General features: G+C 40.0%; 1 protein-coding gene across 2 annotated transcripts in view; it reads left to right on the top strand.

Moving 5' to 3' along the window:
• Positions 1-17,439, top strand: part of LOC146629163 (uncharacterized) — a 35,774-nt gene that overhangs the window by 12,614 nt on the left and 5,721 nt on the right. Inside the window, exon 3 of one of the 2 annotated variants that reach the window (XM_085358388.1) lies at positions 9,149-9,232. The exons of the other annotated variant lie outside the window; for it this stretch is intronic. Within the exon in view, the coding sequence (XP_085214514.1) occupies positions 9,149-9,232 (84 nt within the window). The remainder of the gene's footprint in view (positions 1-9,148; positions 9,233-17,439) is intronic. 2 annotated transcript variants of the gene reach the window in all.

Raw genomic sequence — 17,439 nt, 5'->3', positions numbered from 1 at the left:
AGGGACCTGAGTGTGTTTGTGTAAAAGAGAGTGAGCAGACGTCGTCCAGACTTGACTGTCACATACAGCGTCAGTCTCACAAATCAAGCAAACTCCATCTGTTCCACCATTAATCTGATTTGCTTCTACATTGCAGGGCCAAGTCTGCAATCATTTACAGTTTTTACCGAATGCCTAAACACTAACTGTGATTCCTGTAGCACAATTTCTAAAACTAGTCAGACTTATAGCAAAACCACTCACTGAGTGTGCAAAACTAAAAGCACAAAAACTGCTTTGCACTCAGTTTGCAATTTTGTAACACACACTTTGCAAGACTGTAGGCACAATTCACTGCACAACACTCAATTTCCAAATTTCCAACACACTCCTAGCAAAAGTATACACATGTATGGCTATCATTAACACTAATTTGCCAACTGTCTGGCACACTTTCACATGTGAAAACTTTCTTAGATAATTCGTTCACTTTGCAATCAGCCTAAGCACTATAATACAGGTAAGCTGTGTGTGCGGAGTACAATGGTGGGAGCAGAAAGAGTGAGAAGTAGAGGAGGCCGAGGAAGAGGACGTGGAGGTGAAGAAGTAGGATGAAGAGGACGACAAGGACAAGGAGGAGCAAGAGGAAGACGAGCAGGGGGCAGAGGAAGCATGTTCACTGCAGACCACGTAACCCATATAGTCATTATGGCGATTGCAAATAATCCTATACTTGGAAATAAACACTTGTGTTTGTTTTGATGTGTTTGACTAAACACCAGTACTTGAAGTTTGGATCCCTCCATGCTTATGGATCTATGACAGAAGTATGAGCTCAAACTGACATAGCCTACCTTGTGCACAGGGAAGGCAAACGCCAGATGTGTTTTGTATTCATACCATCGGTGTGCAGTTGGCGCATTGTGTGCTTAGTAGATGATGGCTTGTGTGTACTGTTTGATACGGAAACACCATTTTTACAAAGGTGTGAAGAGTTAATCTAGCTGTGTTTGCTTTTGCAAGAGAACTAAAATGTTTGGATAATTGGGTGACAGGTTGTTTTATTTGTGTGTAGAGTTTTGCTAAATTAGCCAATAGTTACATAACATGTGCTTAAGCAATCAGAAAAAACTGTAAGTGAATGGTCCTTATTTTGAGGGGTTCCTCCAGTCCTGTGACATCATCTGTGCAGCAGCAGTGACAGTTTCGGGAGCAATGTAGTACTAGTGCTGTGATTTGTGACCTCAAAGACGGTGTAAAGAACCCTCCACTGAGACTGAGCTTCCTCTGCTGATGCTAACATGCCTATGGTCCTAAATGTAAAAAACTGTAAAGTCTAGTGGCAGGTTTCTGCTTGTTTTTTCTTTTTTACTGTTTATTTTATTTTATGGTCCACAATTTTTTTTAACATTCTGGTGTGATGTCAAAGCATTGTCAACAACTGCAACGCACCCCCCCTTTTTTTTCAGAAAAAAAGCTCTACGACCCAATGAACACCTGCTTATTCATCACCAAACAGCAGGCAGATGTAATTAAGGTCCATCCACTTATCTAGCAGTTTGCTTGTCACCCCTGGGCACTAGTTCCACTTGCACAGCTCACCCTCGAATATATTTTATATCCCATCATATGTGAGTCAGTGACATCCTTTGATCCTATATGTTTCACTTCCATCACACTAAATAAAGTTTCTGTTTCTGTCATTGCGTGTTTTTCACCATCTTTTAAATTACTGCCATCTTGTGGCCACAGTTGGCTATTGTCTCTGGAAGCATGCTTAACTCTGCTTTAATACAATTCCTCTGGAATCTGTAGTATTTGCCAGTTTTATGGAAATGTCCATGTCCTTTTAAAAAAAGGCTGGAGTTGGGCGAGCCAGAAGGCCAGCAGCTTTTTATTCTGATTATTTACACATGAACATTGTGGTTAACTTGAGAAACTGATGTGAGACTTTTATGCTAGACAAACTGTAGCTGACTCTACTTTCATCGGTCTGTTACCATATCTGTGTTGTATGGAAACAATAGCAAGTAAAGTAGGAGGATCAATTTTCTCTCACTAACCAGCTTGACTAATATGTAAGATGGAGAAGAGGAGGTTCGCCGCATTCAAACATTTTGTTGCAAGAGCAAAAATAAACAGAATAGCTCTTAGACATGATATATTCAAAAATAATTTAGTTACCAGTCAAAACAATTTTAACTGAATCCTGAGGCTAAAGCTGTCAACATCCAGTATCCAGGTGTATCCCGATCTAAACTGCCCATAACTGAGCTTGGATTTGCTTTTATGGATGTCTTCTACATCCAGAGTGTGAGCACTCCATGGGAAATTGATCCAAACATACAAGCATGAATTCTTTACTGTACAACCTAAGCAAATGGAGGGAAAAAACTAGAGAGAGAAACAGAGAGAGACATGTAAATGGAAAGTGATAGAAAGACAACAAAAAAGCTGATACCTGGTATATTGCGAATGTAACTGGATATGACACGTTTTTGTCTCTCTAAAGAAAGATTTGTCAGAGTCTTGACAGTGACCTTTTGCTAACAACCCCATCAGAGCTTTAAGACCTGTGTTGATGTTGGGGCATGTGTGTGCACATGTGCACGTCTTCCCCCCGTGGATGAGCCTGATAATGGAGAAGTGGTGTGTGTGAAATGTGTAAAGGGCAAGGCAGGCAGTTCTTCTGCAGTAATCCATCTTTACTTCAGGGCTGAGCCATGGATCAACAGGCATCTCGCGGGGGAGAGGGAGAAAACACACTGTAGGCATCAATCTCATTCATATGAATCTACACAGTCGAAATGTTCAGCCAGCTGGAGCACGAGATTTTCACAGTGAGAAAACAAGAAAATAGACATGAAGAGAATTTATTGGCTCTACATACTTATTTTTTTTAAATTTTTATCTTGAACTGCTGACAGCACTACAGCTAGGTCAGAAAAGGCACCGTGGTATGTGACGTGTTCATAGTGCATACATTGAAAACATGTTTGTCCCAGACCATTCAGAGGAGATGTGAAACCATAAAATTGTTTTATGTCCTTACAAATGTGTATCCATCCACTCGTGAGTTTGTTTGTGTGTGGAAATGACAAATATAAACCTGGGTGTGAAACAGAAGGGTGAGAGACACACCAAGAAAAACAGGAGAGCGAAAACCCTTGTTAATGCTGCTAATCACATACCGAACTTGTGCCAACAGTGAGTGCCAGATGGTGCCCATCACCATTGTGCCATGTCTTTGAAACAGGGAGGAGAGAGGAAGATCAAGAGTGGCATGTGGAACAGGGAAGCTCTGCCTAATGTGGATGATGTGTCATATAAATAATAATCAGGCTAGAATCTCACCCACAGCTAAATTAGATCCCTAAAGCTCATCCACTAGCACCCACTCTCAATCTTCTCCCTGCTTTGGCACTGTGCCTCTGTCATTATCAGAGATGATCAATAGATGCGATATTAAATGCTAAACGCCAACTCTGGAATTCTTTTTTCCATTGCTCTAATAGTATTCGTGGGGACCACTTTATTTTGGGTGATATAAGTGGTAACTGTCTGCTTGATTGAGGATAATAAGTCAGTGTATAATGTTTTATAGGCCCATTATAGTGTTGTTTTTGAGTTGGCAATTTGTATGAATATCCCTTTGGTTGGTGTTTCACTTCCAACATAAACTCTGGGGCATGATAGAAATTAAACATCAGTAGATCGTGATCTCCATTCTCATTACAGACAAATATGTTTATACGTCTCCTAAACTAAACTCTGGAAGACAAGATGAAAAACAATGCTATAGAGCCATTTTTTATTAAAGTAACACTACAGCTTCACCATTTTGATCAGCTGTTTCATGTAAAATCAACTGGCATATTCTACCAGCCAATTCTGTTAGTGCAACAATCCTTCAGCCCAGTATCACCCAAAACATGTAATAGACACGCTGGTCCATTTCACACTTTGCCTCTCTAAAACATGAAATGGATACGCATGCAGAAGTTGCATTAGTGCATGCAATTGGTGCAATACGAGCAGGGTAAATCTCTTGCTGGTAATCTCCCTGCATTACCAGCAGAGGGAGATAATATATTTAAAGCCACAAAGTTGGTAGTGAGCAAAAAAATTATTAAGTATATTCCAGGGTCCTTCATCGTTAGAATCGATTGACTTGAAATAAAAAATGTCCTTCTGCTATTAATGCAGCTTACTGCAACTTAAAGCAACTTCTGCAACTTCACATTTTGGAGAGGAAAAGCCTGAAAGGGACACAGTGGACCAGCGTGTCTATTAAACACGTTGTTGGGGTTGAAGCCTTCCAACCTGAATGCCCATTAAGGTTGCTTTTCACAAATCTTCACTATCTAGTGAAGACTGGATTTAGAAAGAAGTGAAGGTTTTCTTATAAATAAATGACCTTGAGCATCATGGTTGCAAAGTTAAACATGCTAAAGTTATATAACAGTAACAGTATAAAAAAATCTTGTATTTGGAGCAGGAAACAAAACATTATGTTCCATGATAAAATCCGGTGTTGGCTTACCCAGCCATCTGCCTCAACCGTCTCCATGAGCCCTTTGTGGCTCAATACCTAAATCATCTCACTTCTTCCTTTACTCGCAGTAGTTACCTTTACTTTTGTTAGTGTGAGTCATGGGCAGTGTTGGTCAAGTTACTTGAAAAAAGTAATCAGTAACTAATTACAGATTACTTCCCCAAAAAAGTAATCCTGTTACTTTACTGATTACTTATTTTCAAAAGTAATTACTTACTTAGTTACTTTAAAAAAATATTTACAACCTGAATAGGTAATAAAGCAATAGATCTTTTAGCCAATTCTATTTTTTCTGCATAATCCATCATATAAAATGTAATCAAATAAAAAAGTCACTTTTTGAAACTAGTTTTATTAGTTTTAATCTTTTAACGTTAAGCATCAAGCAAACATTAAATTGTATGCACCATTCTCTGACTGGAAGAAATTTGTTTAACATTTAAACCTATTTTCTGCACATTCCAGCACATAAAATAAAATAGTTACAGTGGGGCAAAAAAGTATTTAGTCAGCCACCGATTGTGCAAGTTCCCCCACCTAAAATGATGACAGAGGTCAGTAATTTGCACCAGAGGTACACTTCAACTGTGAGAGACAGAATGTGAAAAAAAAATCCATGAATCCACATGGTAGGATTTGTAAAGAATTTATTCGTAAATCAGGGTGGAAAATAAGTATTTGGTCAATAACAAAAATACAACTCAATACTTTGTAACATAACCTTTGTTGGCAATAACAGAGGTCAAACGTTTACTATAGGTCTTTACCAGGTTTGCACACACAGTAGCTGGTATTTTGGCCCATTCCTCCATGCAGATCTTCTCGAGAGCAGTGATGTTTTGGGGCTGTCGCCGAGCAACACGGACTTCCAACTCCCGCCACAGATTTTCTATGGGGTTGAGGTCTGGAGACTGGCTAGGCCACTCCAGGACTTTCAAATGCTTCTTACGGAGCCACTCCTTTGTTGCCCGGGCGGTGTGTTTTGGATCATTGTCATGTTGGAAGACCCAGCCTCGTTTCATCTTCAAAGTTCTCACTGATGGAAGGAGGTTTTGGCTCAAATCTCACGATACATGGCCCCATTCATTCTGTCCTTAACACGGATCAGTCGTCCTGTCCCCTTGGCAGAAAAACAGCCCCATAGCATGATGTTTCCACCCCCATGCTTCACAGTAGGTATGGTGTTCTTGGGATGCAACTCAGTATTCCTCTTCCTCCAAACACGACGAGTTGAGTTTATACCAAAAAGTTCTACTTTGGTTTCATCTGACCACATGACATTCTCCCAATCCTCTGCTGTATCATCCATGTGCTCTCTGGCAAACTTCAGACGGGCCTGGACATGCACTGGCTTCAGCAGCGGAACACGTCTGGCACTGCGGGATTTGATTCCCTGCCGTTGTAGTGTGTTACTGATGGTGACCTTTGTTACTTTGGTCCCAGCTCTCTGCAGGTCATTCACCAGGTCCCCCCGTGTGGTTCTGGGATCTTTGCTCACCGTTCTCATGATCATTTTGACCCCACGGGATGAGATCTTGCGTGGAGCCCTAGATCGAGGGAGATTATCAGTGGTCTTGTATGTCTTCCATTTTCTGATGATTGCTCCCACAGTTGGTTTTTCACACCAAGCTGCTTGCCTATTGTAGATTCACTCTTCCCAGTCTGGTGCAGGTCTACAATACTTTTCCTGGTGTCCTTCGAAAGCTCTTTGGTCTTGGCCATGGCGGAGTTTGGAGTCTGACTGCTTGAGGCTGTGGACAGGTGTCTTTTATACAGATGATGAGTTCAAACAGGTGCCATTCATACAGGTAACAAGTGGGGGACAGAAAAGCTTCTTACAGAAGACGTTACAGGTCTGTGAGAGCCAGAGATTTTCCTTGTTTGAGGTGACCAAATACTTATTTTCCACCCTGATTTACGAATAAATTCTTTACAAATCCTACCATGTGGATTCATGGATTTTTTTTTTTCACATTCTGTCTCTCACAGTTGAAGTGTACCTCTGGTGCAAATTACTGACCTCTGTCATCATTTTAAGTGGGGGAACTTGAACAATCAGTGGCTGACTAAATACTTTTTTGCCCCACTGTATTTGTGTTTACACTCACTCTTCCAAATAGATGAAAGTAAAACACAGCAGAAAATAAATAAAATCAAAGACTCAGCAGTCCTGTTTCTCTATTTTCACCTGTATAGCAGGCAGGCGGAGGTTTGCCCTGGTGCAGGTGTGTCGCAGCGGTCAGTGGAAGGATCTGGGAGTTTCTCTGTGAATTTCACATTCCAGTGGCAGCGTACTGTTGGTGCTTGTTTGGAAGTTTAGGGGGGGGTTTTTCGCTGTAAAAAGAAGTTTTCTTCCTACGCAGTGAGCAGCGGACGCTAATGATTTTGTCACTTTTTACAGAATCAAACCCAAAGTACTTCCACTCTTTAAACGCTGCACGATCATATGCTCTCCCGCACTCGATATATTATCCATTGTTGATCTGCACACAGCTGTTGCCACAAACGTTGCACTTGCTTATGTCATTGTCATGAGATACTCTTGCAAAAAAAGCCCGGTTTTAGTCATGCAGTAACGCAGGTGCTTACGGGAAAGTAACAGTAATCAAATTACCTTTTCTGCAATAGTAATCCCTTACTTTACTCGTTACTTGAAAAAAGTAATCGGATTACTAACGCGTTACTGCCCATCTCTGGTCATGGGTCAGTATAAATCATAAGAGCAGCTTAGATGTATGTGTAAAGGTGTTTATACATACATATATCAACAGCCAATCTTGGTTAAGGACAGATATGTTGGTATTGATGTTAGGGCTGTTCGATATAATGATATATATCGGAAGACGATATAAAAATGTCTATCGTTTCATTTTACGCTATCGTTTGTTTCGTGGTGTCGCAAAATAAACCGTTTGCGGCAATATTGGTCACTGTAGTGGCTATATTAATTTCTTAAAGTTCTCTCTTTCTCTTATATTTAATATAACCACACTACGGATGGACAAGCGCCTGTTTTTATGCGTTGTCATTAGCAACAAGGACGGTAAAACCATCCCGTGTCCGCTTGTTTATTTTCCACATAAACCTTTCACAATAAAGCTCAAGATCCTGTTGAGACTTTTCAAAATAAACCGAATCACGTGAAAGAGTATGCAGAGTATTTACGGATGAGAAGCAAAAAAGAGGATCAGCACGGTGGCACGGTGGTTAGCACTGTTGCGGCACAGCAAGAAGGTCCTGAGTTCAATTCCACCATCAGGCCGGGGTCTTTCTGTGTGGAGTTTGCATGTTCTCCCCGTGTTTGTGTGGGTTCCCTCCGGGTACTCCGGCTTCCTCCCACCGTCCAAAGACATGCAGCTTGTGGGGATAGGTTGATTGGATAATCCATATTGCCACTAGGTGTGAATGGTTGTCTGTCCCGTGTGTTGGCCCTGCAACAGACTGGCGACCTGTCCAGGGTGTACCCCGCCTCTCGCCCCATGACAGCTGGGATAGGCTCCAGCGACCCTGAAAAGGATAAGCGGAAGCGAATGGATGGATGGATGAAGCAAAAAAGAGCCGTCAGGTCCTAAATATAAACCTTAGACTCAAACGTTAGAACAGGCTTTTCCCCGCAGCACGCTGTGTAATAAATACTCACAAAGAAAACGGTGGCCGTTAAAACTTATGTCTAAAAATGTATCGTTTCATGCATCAGTTAAAACACTGGACTCCAGGTACACGGCACCCAGCTGGAAACACTTCATGCAAGTCGAGCTGCCCGAGACTCACAGAATTTACAGAAAATGTTAAATTTTTGTGATTTATATTGTTATCGGGACGATAGATGTCTTATATCGGGATATTAGCTTTCATTAACTTGTGCTCCACCTTTAATATTTACAGCACTGTCTGCAGCCATGTAGCAGAATAGCATCCCAGCAGTAGTGTGGTATTAAGTGGTTTCACACTTTCTATTGTTGTTTAATTTGTGAAACACACTGCTGCAATGTTGATGAACAATGAACCCTTCATTTTCCTGTTTCAGTATATCATAACCCTGACCTTAAATGACACAATCTATCAGAATTGCATCCAACCTTAAAATAACCGTATTGGTCATAAAACACACACCCTGAGTTTTTGGTTGGGTTTAGTCTGTTTCTGAAAAAAAAAAGGATCCTACCTTTTTCACAGACTTCATCATGAATGGACTAATTCAGTGTATTTACAACAGGAATGCTTTACAATACTCATCAAATCTAATATCTGATACTTTTTTATCTTTTAAAAGACATAAAACAAATGGATTATGCACGTCAAACATGGCTGAGATTTCTGTTTTTTCCGAAATAAAAATCCTCTTTGTCTAAAAGGGAAGTAATCATTGCTAATAATCCACATTAGCTGCAGCTGTGCACAAATCTTTCAGCTCATCTTAGCCGCAATCTTTCATTACCTTGAAATGTTGATGCAACAAAACCACACCCCTTTATGCAGAGCAAGCTACTAAAATAGTATATGTTTATGAATGGCTATGACAGATATAAAGATGGATTGATCTTAACTGCTAGTTGGTTGTTTTTTTTTACAAGTGGCAAGCTGCCACCATGCCATCACACCTCTATCTTTCAGATCTCCTCAATCACCATTCATCCATCAGAGCCTTCCGCTCCAGCAGCTATCACTCAATACCTCAGCGGTGCTGAAGACAAACTGGCACTGTGTGCAACCAGCTATCACGTTATGCCTTTGAATTACCCCTCAGCTGACTTACTGTACAGTTGCTGGGTTGTGGTAATGTCTAAGTAAATTATGGACAAACCTTTGGAGCAACGAGAGAACTTTGCAGTTCTTTTATGTGCAACCTTGCTGAGTTCTGGATAAGTATTGATTGTAGGCGGGTGCTGAAGAAAAATCCTGGCTTGAGTGTTAGGACAGACTGGGTAAGCACGCCTCATCACATATGCTGCACTAAATTTGGCCCACAACAGCTCAGAGAGGCTGAGCAGTAAATTTTGGTCCAATTTTCTCAATACCAGCACTCAGCTCATATCAACACAAATCTACATTGCTTTGTGTTTAACCACTATTACACACTGAAGCTGTGCTTATACTCAGAATTACAGCTCGGCTGAATTGAAATGACATCCACCATCCAACTTTCCTGCTCAGTTGTCCAGAAATGGTACTGTATAGGCAAAGTGCAGACATGTGAAAGATTTACCATTAAAGCCCCCCCACTCCCAGTATCCATTTATTCTGATGTCTGTGATGGAATTCATGGCTTTTTTGTTTCTCCCAGCTTCTAAGGTATAATACACTTGAAAAGTGCTGTACTCATTCTTTCTTTCCTTATATTCAGTGGCATATGGTGACTTTTACACTGCTCAAGCACCTAGCCATAAGAAGCTGCATGGCTAGGTGCATAATTTTGGTAGTGGGACTGAAAACACCTGAGTTCAAAGATTAAGAGATGTGGTCCAATGCTTTTGTCCATATAGTGTATGTGACATTGCTGACTGTCAATATCTACACGTGGTTAAAAATATAAATGAAAACTTAATGTGGCAGTGTAACTGGTATGTTGACACAGTAGCAAAACAGCCAGTTAAACTTGGTACTTTCAGTGAATAGAGTAATATCTCATACATGTATGAACCCTGCACCTGTTCAACTTTTTATCAAACTCTGTGTCCTTTCTCCATCATTTGAATCTAATGATAACAGTCTACTAATAACAGTCAGCTACGTCACACATTGTGGTCAAGGTGATCAGCGTGACAAATCTTGCTTGTTAAGATGCTCAATCACAGAGTAATTTGCTTGGTTACTTCACTTTTGCTTACTATCATTCCACACATATCTTCACATGTGTATAATAACACACAGATCATAACTAATCTCAGAGCAGTGAAAGAAGCAGAGCCAGAAGTAGCTTGTTTAATATGCTGGTCAACTGTCTGTGTGTATTAAACGAACAGAGAACAGAGGTTTATTCACAATATGCATGACAGGCAATGCCGTTTGTCTCTCAGCTCACAAAACACAAGTCTGTGTTAATGGGACAGAGTTACGCCCATGAAAATGACAGAAACTATAGATTCCAATAACTCAAAGTCAAGCTAACTTCTAAAGACAACAGCCAACTGCAGCCATAAGATGCCAGTAATTTAAAGGACAGATGCAAACTGGGACAAGACACTGGGTGAAATGAAAGGAAAGAGATTATTTTCACTTTGTGTGTTTTTAGAGTTCAGTGGGCAAGCAGTGCTTGACTTGCTTGCTCTTATAACAATAAGATTACTTAACTAACCCTCCACAATTACCCTCATCTTATATGACTTATTACTTTTGTTTTCTGTCTTATACGTTTATTATTTTTGTCTCTCTGTTGTTATCACGGTCATTTGTAAACATGACTTTTCAGGAAAATTGCTTAGTATAATTATACCTGCTCAGAACTAAAATGAATTGAATGGGCTGCTAGCACAACTTCCATGGAAGAATAGAAAGTATAAAAGATGGATATAGCTGCTGTGACATCACTCATTGGTTTCTGAAGTGCAGCTTTGTAATCTCACGAACTGAGATGAGACAAATGGGGGTGGGTTTGATTGTCACAGACAAGTAATTAGTCAATGAATGTGCGGATACATACAACGAAGCATGGCATGACCAAGATTTATAAAATAGACCTAATTCTAACTCGGTGTGACCAAAAATGAGTGACTTAGCCCATAGAAGCTATAGGAAAGTGTAATTTTAAATGTAATTTGCTTGGCAACTATAGCTGGTCAACATATGTAGTGGATTTAGCAGAACCAGACATTGTTCTTGTCTTTAGAAAATGGTAAGGAGCATTCACAGCTACAAATACTCGTTTTTCAGTGAGTAAACAAAGAGTTTCTGAAGAATATATCAGCTGGATGTGTAAAAGTTATCAGAGCACGACAGCTGTCTCTGGGGAAACATCTTCTGCCCTGACCTCTGTAAAGACCTTCCTGATGAGTTTGGTCAATCAGTTTCACATCATAGTGAATAAAACATTAATTCAATTTTGTTAGCCAATAATTAATTGGTTTCAAAACACCAGTGTTGTTGTTGAAAACACTCATCTCAAACTTTCAAAACAGGCCTTCACAAACCATTGGGTAACATAGCGATGGCTACGTTATAACATCTATAGGCACGATGGATCAGTTAGCGTAACTTAATTTCATTTTCTGTAAAGAGCAAATTCTGGTGTCATTTCATTTTGCCTGTAAGGTGGCTGTGTTGGTTTACAGTTCACCTCCTCTGTTATGCTACATTTAATAATCGAGTTGCTCAAAACAGCTCATGACAGAGGCAGTTAGGTGATAGCAGCATGCATGCACAGTGACCTCCCAAAGTAATTCAGTAATGAATGTGAATTCACAGCAAGCAGCTCTTTTCCCACAGAGCAGACCATGAATGCAAAGGACAGCCAGCCTCACTCTTGGCTGATGGTTTAGTGTATGTAAAGCTTTGTCTCATTTATACACTTTGTACACCATCATCCCATGGGTACAATGAGCTCTACAGAGTAAACAAAGCACTAAGACTTAGACTACAGTAGCGGGTCAAGTCTTAAGCTGATAGAGGCTAACTCTGTAAGCTCCTGGGCAGCAGCTGCTTTCATTTCTTCATCCCTAGCTTATGCTTCCTGACCAATCAATCTTAACCTGACTTGCTCTTTATTTAAAACACCATGCAGATGCAGTGGATTTAAAAAAAAAAACCCAACAACTTAAACATTTTAGATGTTTACACTTTATCTCATCTTTTTAATAAAAAACAGTTTATGTTACTTATTCATGCACATGAAGCGAAATACAAACAAGGTGAGATGGGTCCTTTTTTCTCACTGGGATTAGCTGTGTGTTGATTTTTGAAAAACAAAGCACTTTTGAAAGTGCCAGCGGTCTCTAATAAGGTCACATTAGTCAAATCTGTGTGGGTAATTGCTATAAAAATGTAAATATTGGGTATTCATTATTTGAGTTGTGAAAGAAAAGCTATAGAGAGGATAGAGAATTATGTTAAAGTTGCACAAGGTTAAAACATCCACAACAGGTTTGCCTTTGTTTATTCTGAATTGCTGCCAAGAACTTCAGCACTTAGTTATGCAGCCAAATGTGCCGACCTTGAAAAAAGTCACATTCATATCCAAATACAAATAACTTCAATACATCATATTGCTCTGTCGTTTGCAAAGACGTTTTTTGCTGTAAAGTGATCTCAGTGCTGATGGCGTGCGTTTAGACATTTAGCATCCTATGATTAGCATAATTATAGAGTCAAACCCTATCATGGACAGCATAAATCTGTGATGATGTGTCCCTGAGGTATTATTCATGTATCCAGTGTCTTTCATTTCTTGTTCAGTCACACAGTCTCCTTTCAGTGAGCCAGTCTCAGTCTGCTGTAGGCATCCGTCTCAGCTGGTTCTTGCCCGAGTCGGCTATCTTGTTAGTGAAGCCTGCTGTATCTTCAGATTTTTAATTAGATTTCTTCCAGACCTCTTTGAGTTTGATAAATTAAGGTCTGTAACTTACTGGTGTCACTGTGTTTCTGTCCAATACAAAAACTCCTCGGATAGCTTTGTGATTACACTGGGATCAACCCCAGTTCAGGCCTCCAGAGGAAACATGTTTCATCCAGCTGTCAATAAAGTGAATCTGACGACAACAACAAAACTTGGTTGTAACCTGGCAGTCATGCTTGTCATGCTTGAGCTCTCATCTTAATTGTCTCATTATCTTTAGATGTAAAACAATTTCTCATGATCATTACTTAATTATTTGAAGCTCTTATTTAGTTTCAAAGTGCTCCATCCCAAGATACTTATTTGAAGATGTTGTTTTCAAATGCCAGACATTTCTTAAATTTTCCCTATTACATGTCTTGAGATGCAGAGACTGACTTCAGAGGAGCTATGGATTGAAATGCGACACTCTCTAAACCAAACCAGTGTCTGTATATGTACTATGTTCAATTTATATTAATGTCATCATACTCAATTAGCTGCACTTGTGAGAAAGGTGTGAATGCAGATACGTGGTTCAAATTATTGTGTGTACCAGTTATAGACAAATAAAGCATAAATGTAAGGATAGCTTTTTGGAACTATAGTACTGCTTTTCTCACAGCCAGTTTTGAACAATACAGTGCAATTAGTCTACAAATGTAGGCTAACTGGTCAATAATACTAATGATAGTACTAATAACCACTACAATACATTACAATTTTATTTATATAGCATGTTTAAAACCAGGGGGTACACCAAAGTGCTTCACAGTGAGGAATAACGGTAAATGATTACACTGAACAGTAAGTCGTTAAAACAAGGTAAAATAGAGGAAACAGAGAACAAACAAAAGCATAAGTAGTGTAGAGATAGGGAGAAATCATGATTATCCAGAGAAATAAGTAGCGATAAAGCAATTAATGAGCGGTGAGAATTAGCGAGTCGGAAAAGCCAGGTTGAATAGGTACGTTTTCAAGCGTGCTTTAAAGGATTGAATAGAGTCAGAGGCACGAATGGTAGCAGGAAGACTATTCCAGAGGTTTGGTGCTACAGAGGCAAAGGCACGACGGTGCCTGGGCTGGGCCAGAAGTAACTGACCAGATGATCGTAAAGAACGGCTGGGGGTATAGAGACTGAGGAGGCCGATGAGATAGTCAGGGGCAAGGTTATTTAGGCATTTGAAAGTAAGCAGCAGAACTTTAAAATCAATACGAAATTTAATAGGCAGCCAATGTAAGTCAGAGAGCACTGGAGTAATAGAGTCAAACTTTCTAGTTCCGGTTAGGAGACGAGCCGCAGCATTCTGAACGAGCTGTAATCGGTGGAGGTGAGCGAGCTGGAGTCCAGGGTAGAGCGAGTTACAATAATCTAATCTGGAGGTCACAAAGGCGTGTATCAGTTTTTCGAGATCGTTGTACGGTATTAAGTGTTTGACCTTTGAAATTTGGCGCAATTGGAAGAAGCCAGATTTAACCACTGAGGAAACCTGTTTATGCAGCTAAAGTGAACTATCCAGGCAAACACCTAGATTACTTACAGTATCTGTAAGAAAGCAAGCAAAGGGAGGAGGGAGGTTTTATTCACCAATGATCTTGTGTTTAACAATGCCATCCCGCTCTTAGTCTCCTTGTCCTCGACAGAGGCGCGTCTCAGCGTACTTAGGTGCCTGTGTTGAGCGCGAGTCCCAGAGGTCCCAATCCAGGTCAGAAGCGGCGAGCACACCGGAGAGGTCGGATAAAATTGAAGTCCAACAGGGCAGATCCAGCGATGGCTGAGCAGTTTGAAGGGTGGCCAGCGGTGGGAGGTGAATGGAAGTTGCAGAAATTCTGGGATGGGAGAGGAGTTAGCCGCGGCATGTGCCTTAAGTAAGGCTTTATTGTGAACAAGTCAAGAGAAGATCAGTAATTCAGCTGAAGCACCACCAAATCAATGTTATACAAATATCCTAAGAGAGCGATGTGGTTGCCTTTGTAGTTCAGCATCAAAATGTCAAAGAAGTTGATCATTGCGGTGAATAATCAGCTTGTTCTATAGGAACAAACACACACCTAGCTAGCCAAGACGTCGCCTTCACAAGCAGTCAGCAACCAGATTTGTTGTTAAAAAGTACTAATGCATTACTTCCTTTATTTTGCAATAATCTGATCTATTTTTCTCACTTTATGAGAGACAGTCTGACACAACTTGTATTTTCCCAACACTTGTCCATCTATAGTTCCGTTTTTTTATTGTTTTGTGTCCAGTTTTGACGAAGGACATGATGTTGGGGTTTCACCCATGTTTGCTGGGAATATGTCCATGTGAATCCTGCCTCATGTCTGTCTTTTGGCTGTTGCTTAATTAATGTGTAAAATCAAAATGACAAATGCGCATCATGGTGCATAATTTCATTAATACTTACAACAAAGGTATTTCAGTACAATTAAAACCCCATCAAGATGAATAAAAATGTAAGTACAGTGGTCCCTCGTTCATTGCGGGAGTTAGGTTCTAAAAATAACCCGCGATAAGTGAAATCCGCTAAGTGGCCAACTTTATTTTTTTTACAATTATTATAGATGTTTTATGGCTGTAAAACCCCTCACTACACACTTTATAAACTTTTCTCCAACAGGCTTGGACATTTTCACACTTTTCTCTATGGTTTAAACTCTAAAAGTTCAAACCTTCATAGAGAAATAAGTCCAGTATTATAGAATAAAACCAAAGGCAGCCGTGCAAAATGTTTCATCGACATTTGTCGGGGAAATGGGTGTTGGGTATACCCATATAAATGGGTATTGTTGGAGAAAACTTACAAACATACAGTACAGCACTTCAGAGTCACACGGCTATCGATCGAAGACTTAGATAAATTTGACAAGCTGAATGCATTCTGTAGTGTACAGGAGACACGGCACGAGGTGATTGACAATGGTTTACAGCCAATCACAATGCAGAACACAATGCGCTGTTTAAAAAAAAAAAAAAAAAAAAGCATGCAAAATTGCACCAAAAAAAAGCCGCGAAACAGCGAGGCTGCTTAACGTGAACCGCATTATAGCGAGGGACCACTGTAAACCTAATGTCTCTTGAACGCCCCCTACAAAAAAAAAGCTATTTCAAAAATAAGACTTCAGATTAATAAACTTTATTTACTTTGTTTTTTTCTATAATAGCTTTCTAAACTCAAAATACAAGGGCCTTCACAGAAACAATAGCATTTAAAAACAATCCACAAATTGTTATCATTATAGCAAGCTGTTCATAGCATTTGACTCAAATTTTCTGTTGTTCAAAAGATAGTGCGGCCTTTCGTTGTGGATAGCGTGACTGTAGAGTCCTGGTGCTATCACCAGCTGTGTTCATGTAGTTGTGTATTGTTTTCAGCTTACAAACCTGCTTCTCTCCCTCTCTCTCTCTCTCTCTCTGTGGTGGTTGGGGGAAGGGGGCGAGGGGGTCATGTGGTCACGGAGACACCTGCTGTGGTGAGAAATGGTTTGCAGTATTTTGGCAGGTGTTTATGTGTTTGTCTGTCTGCATGTGCAGAGATTGCGATATCAGATTTTCACATCACGATGATCATGGTCAAAATACTCCACTGTAATATCTCTAGAGAATTTGAAAACAATAGAAATAATGCTGTTATGTTGTATTTGTTTATGTCTGTTTTCGTTCTGGCAAATTTGACTCAAAATCCAAATACGTGGAGGTGATGAGCATCTGTGATGATAACTAATCAAGCTTTTGTTTTTAAACATGAGTTATCGCCACAGCCTTGCTCACAACTGGGATGTAGATCATCCTGCCTGTTAAGGGGCCAGAGGCATGGTTTATCCTGGAAAGGATAAAAACCACACAGTTAACTTACAGTCATATGTTAGTGGAAGAAATCCAGTACCAAGACGACATTTGAGCATGGAAGCTTCTATAGTCCTAGAACGCTGGTGATCACTGGTCAGATGCCCACCTATACTGGTGAGCTGCTACATCTGTATGTAACCATGAGGTCTGAAAGGTCAGCTGATCAGAGCTTGTTAGGCATATTTTTACACTTGTATTTGTTGTATCTTATTTTATATTGTAAAGTACTATTTAAGTAAACTTCACTATTGACTTCCTACTGACTGGTCTCAAATAGTTTTCATCATACTTGTGGGACACATCCTTCATCCTCATCTGCTGTCCTCATCAGAGCTTAATTCTTTTTTGTTTATATGTGTTACCTTTGGGCCATCTATTAAATAGATTTAAAGGTATCACCTGTTCTTTCTATGCCTACTATTTCTATGCAGATGATACACAGTTATGCTTTTTCTGTTTAGCCCAACAACAGAAACAGCCTTTCCTACTTCAATTAATGCTTCTCTGCCATTGCTAATTGGTTGTATTCAG

The sequence above is a fragment of the Diplotaxodon limnothrissa genome, linkage group LG7, assembly GCF_057381915.1.
Source record: "Diplotaxodon limnothrissa isolate DT_005_m linkage group LG7, D_limnothrissa_male_GT1.1, whole genome shotgun sequence".
In the NCBI taxonomy this organism is placed as follows: domain Eukaryota; kingdom Metazoa; phylum Chordata; class Actinopteri; order Cichliformes; family Cichlidae; genus Diplotaxodon; species Diplotaxodon limnothrissa.
The sequence above is the reverse complement of the archived record's forward strand: the minus strand, read 5'-3'. Positions and strand labels throughout refer to the sequence as shown.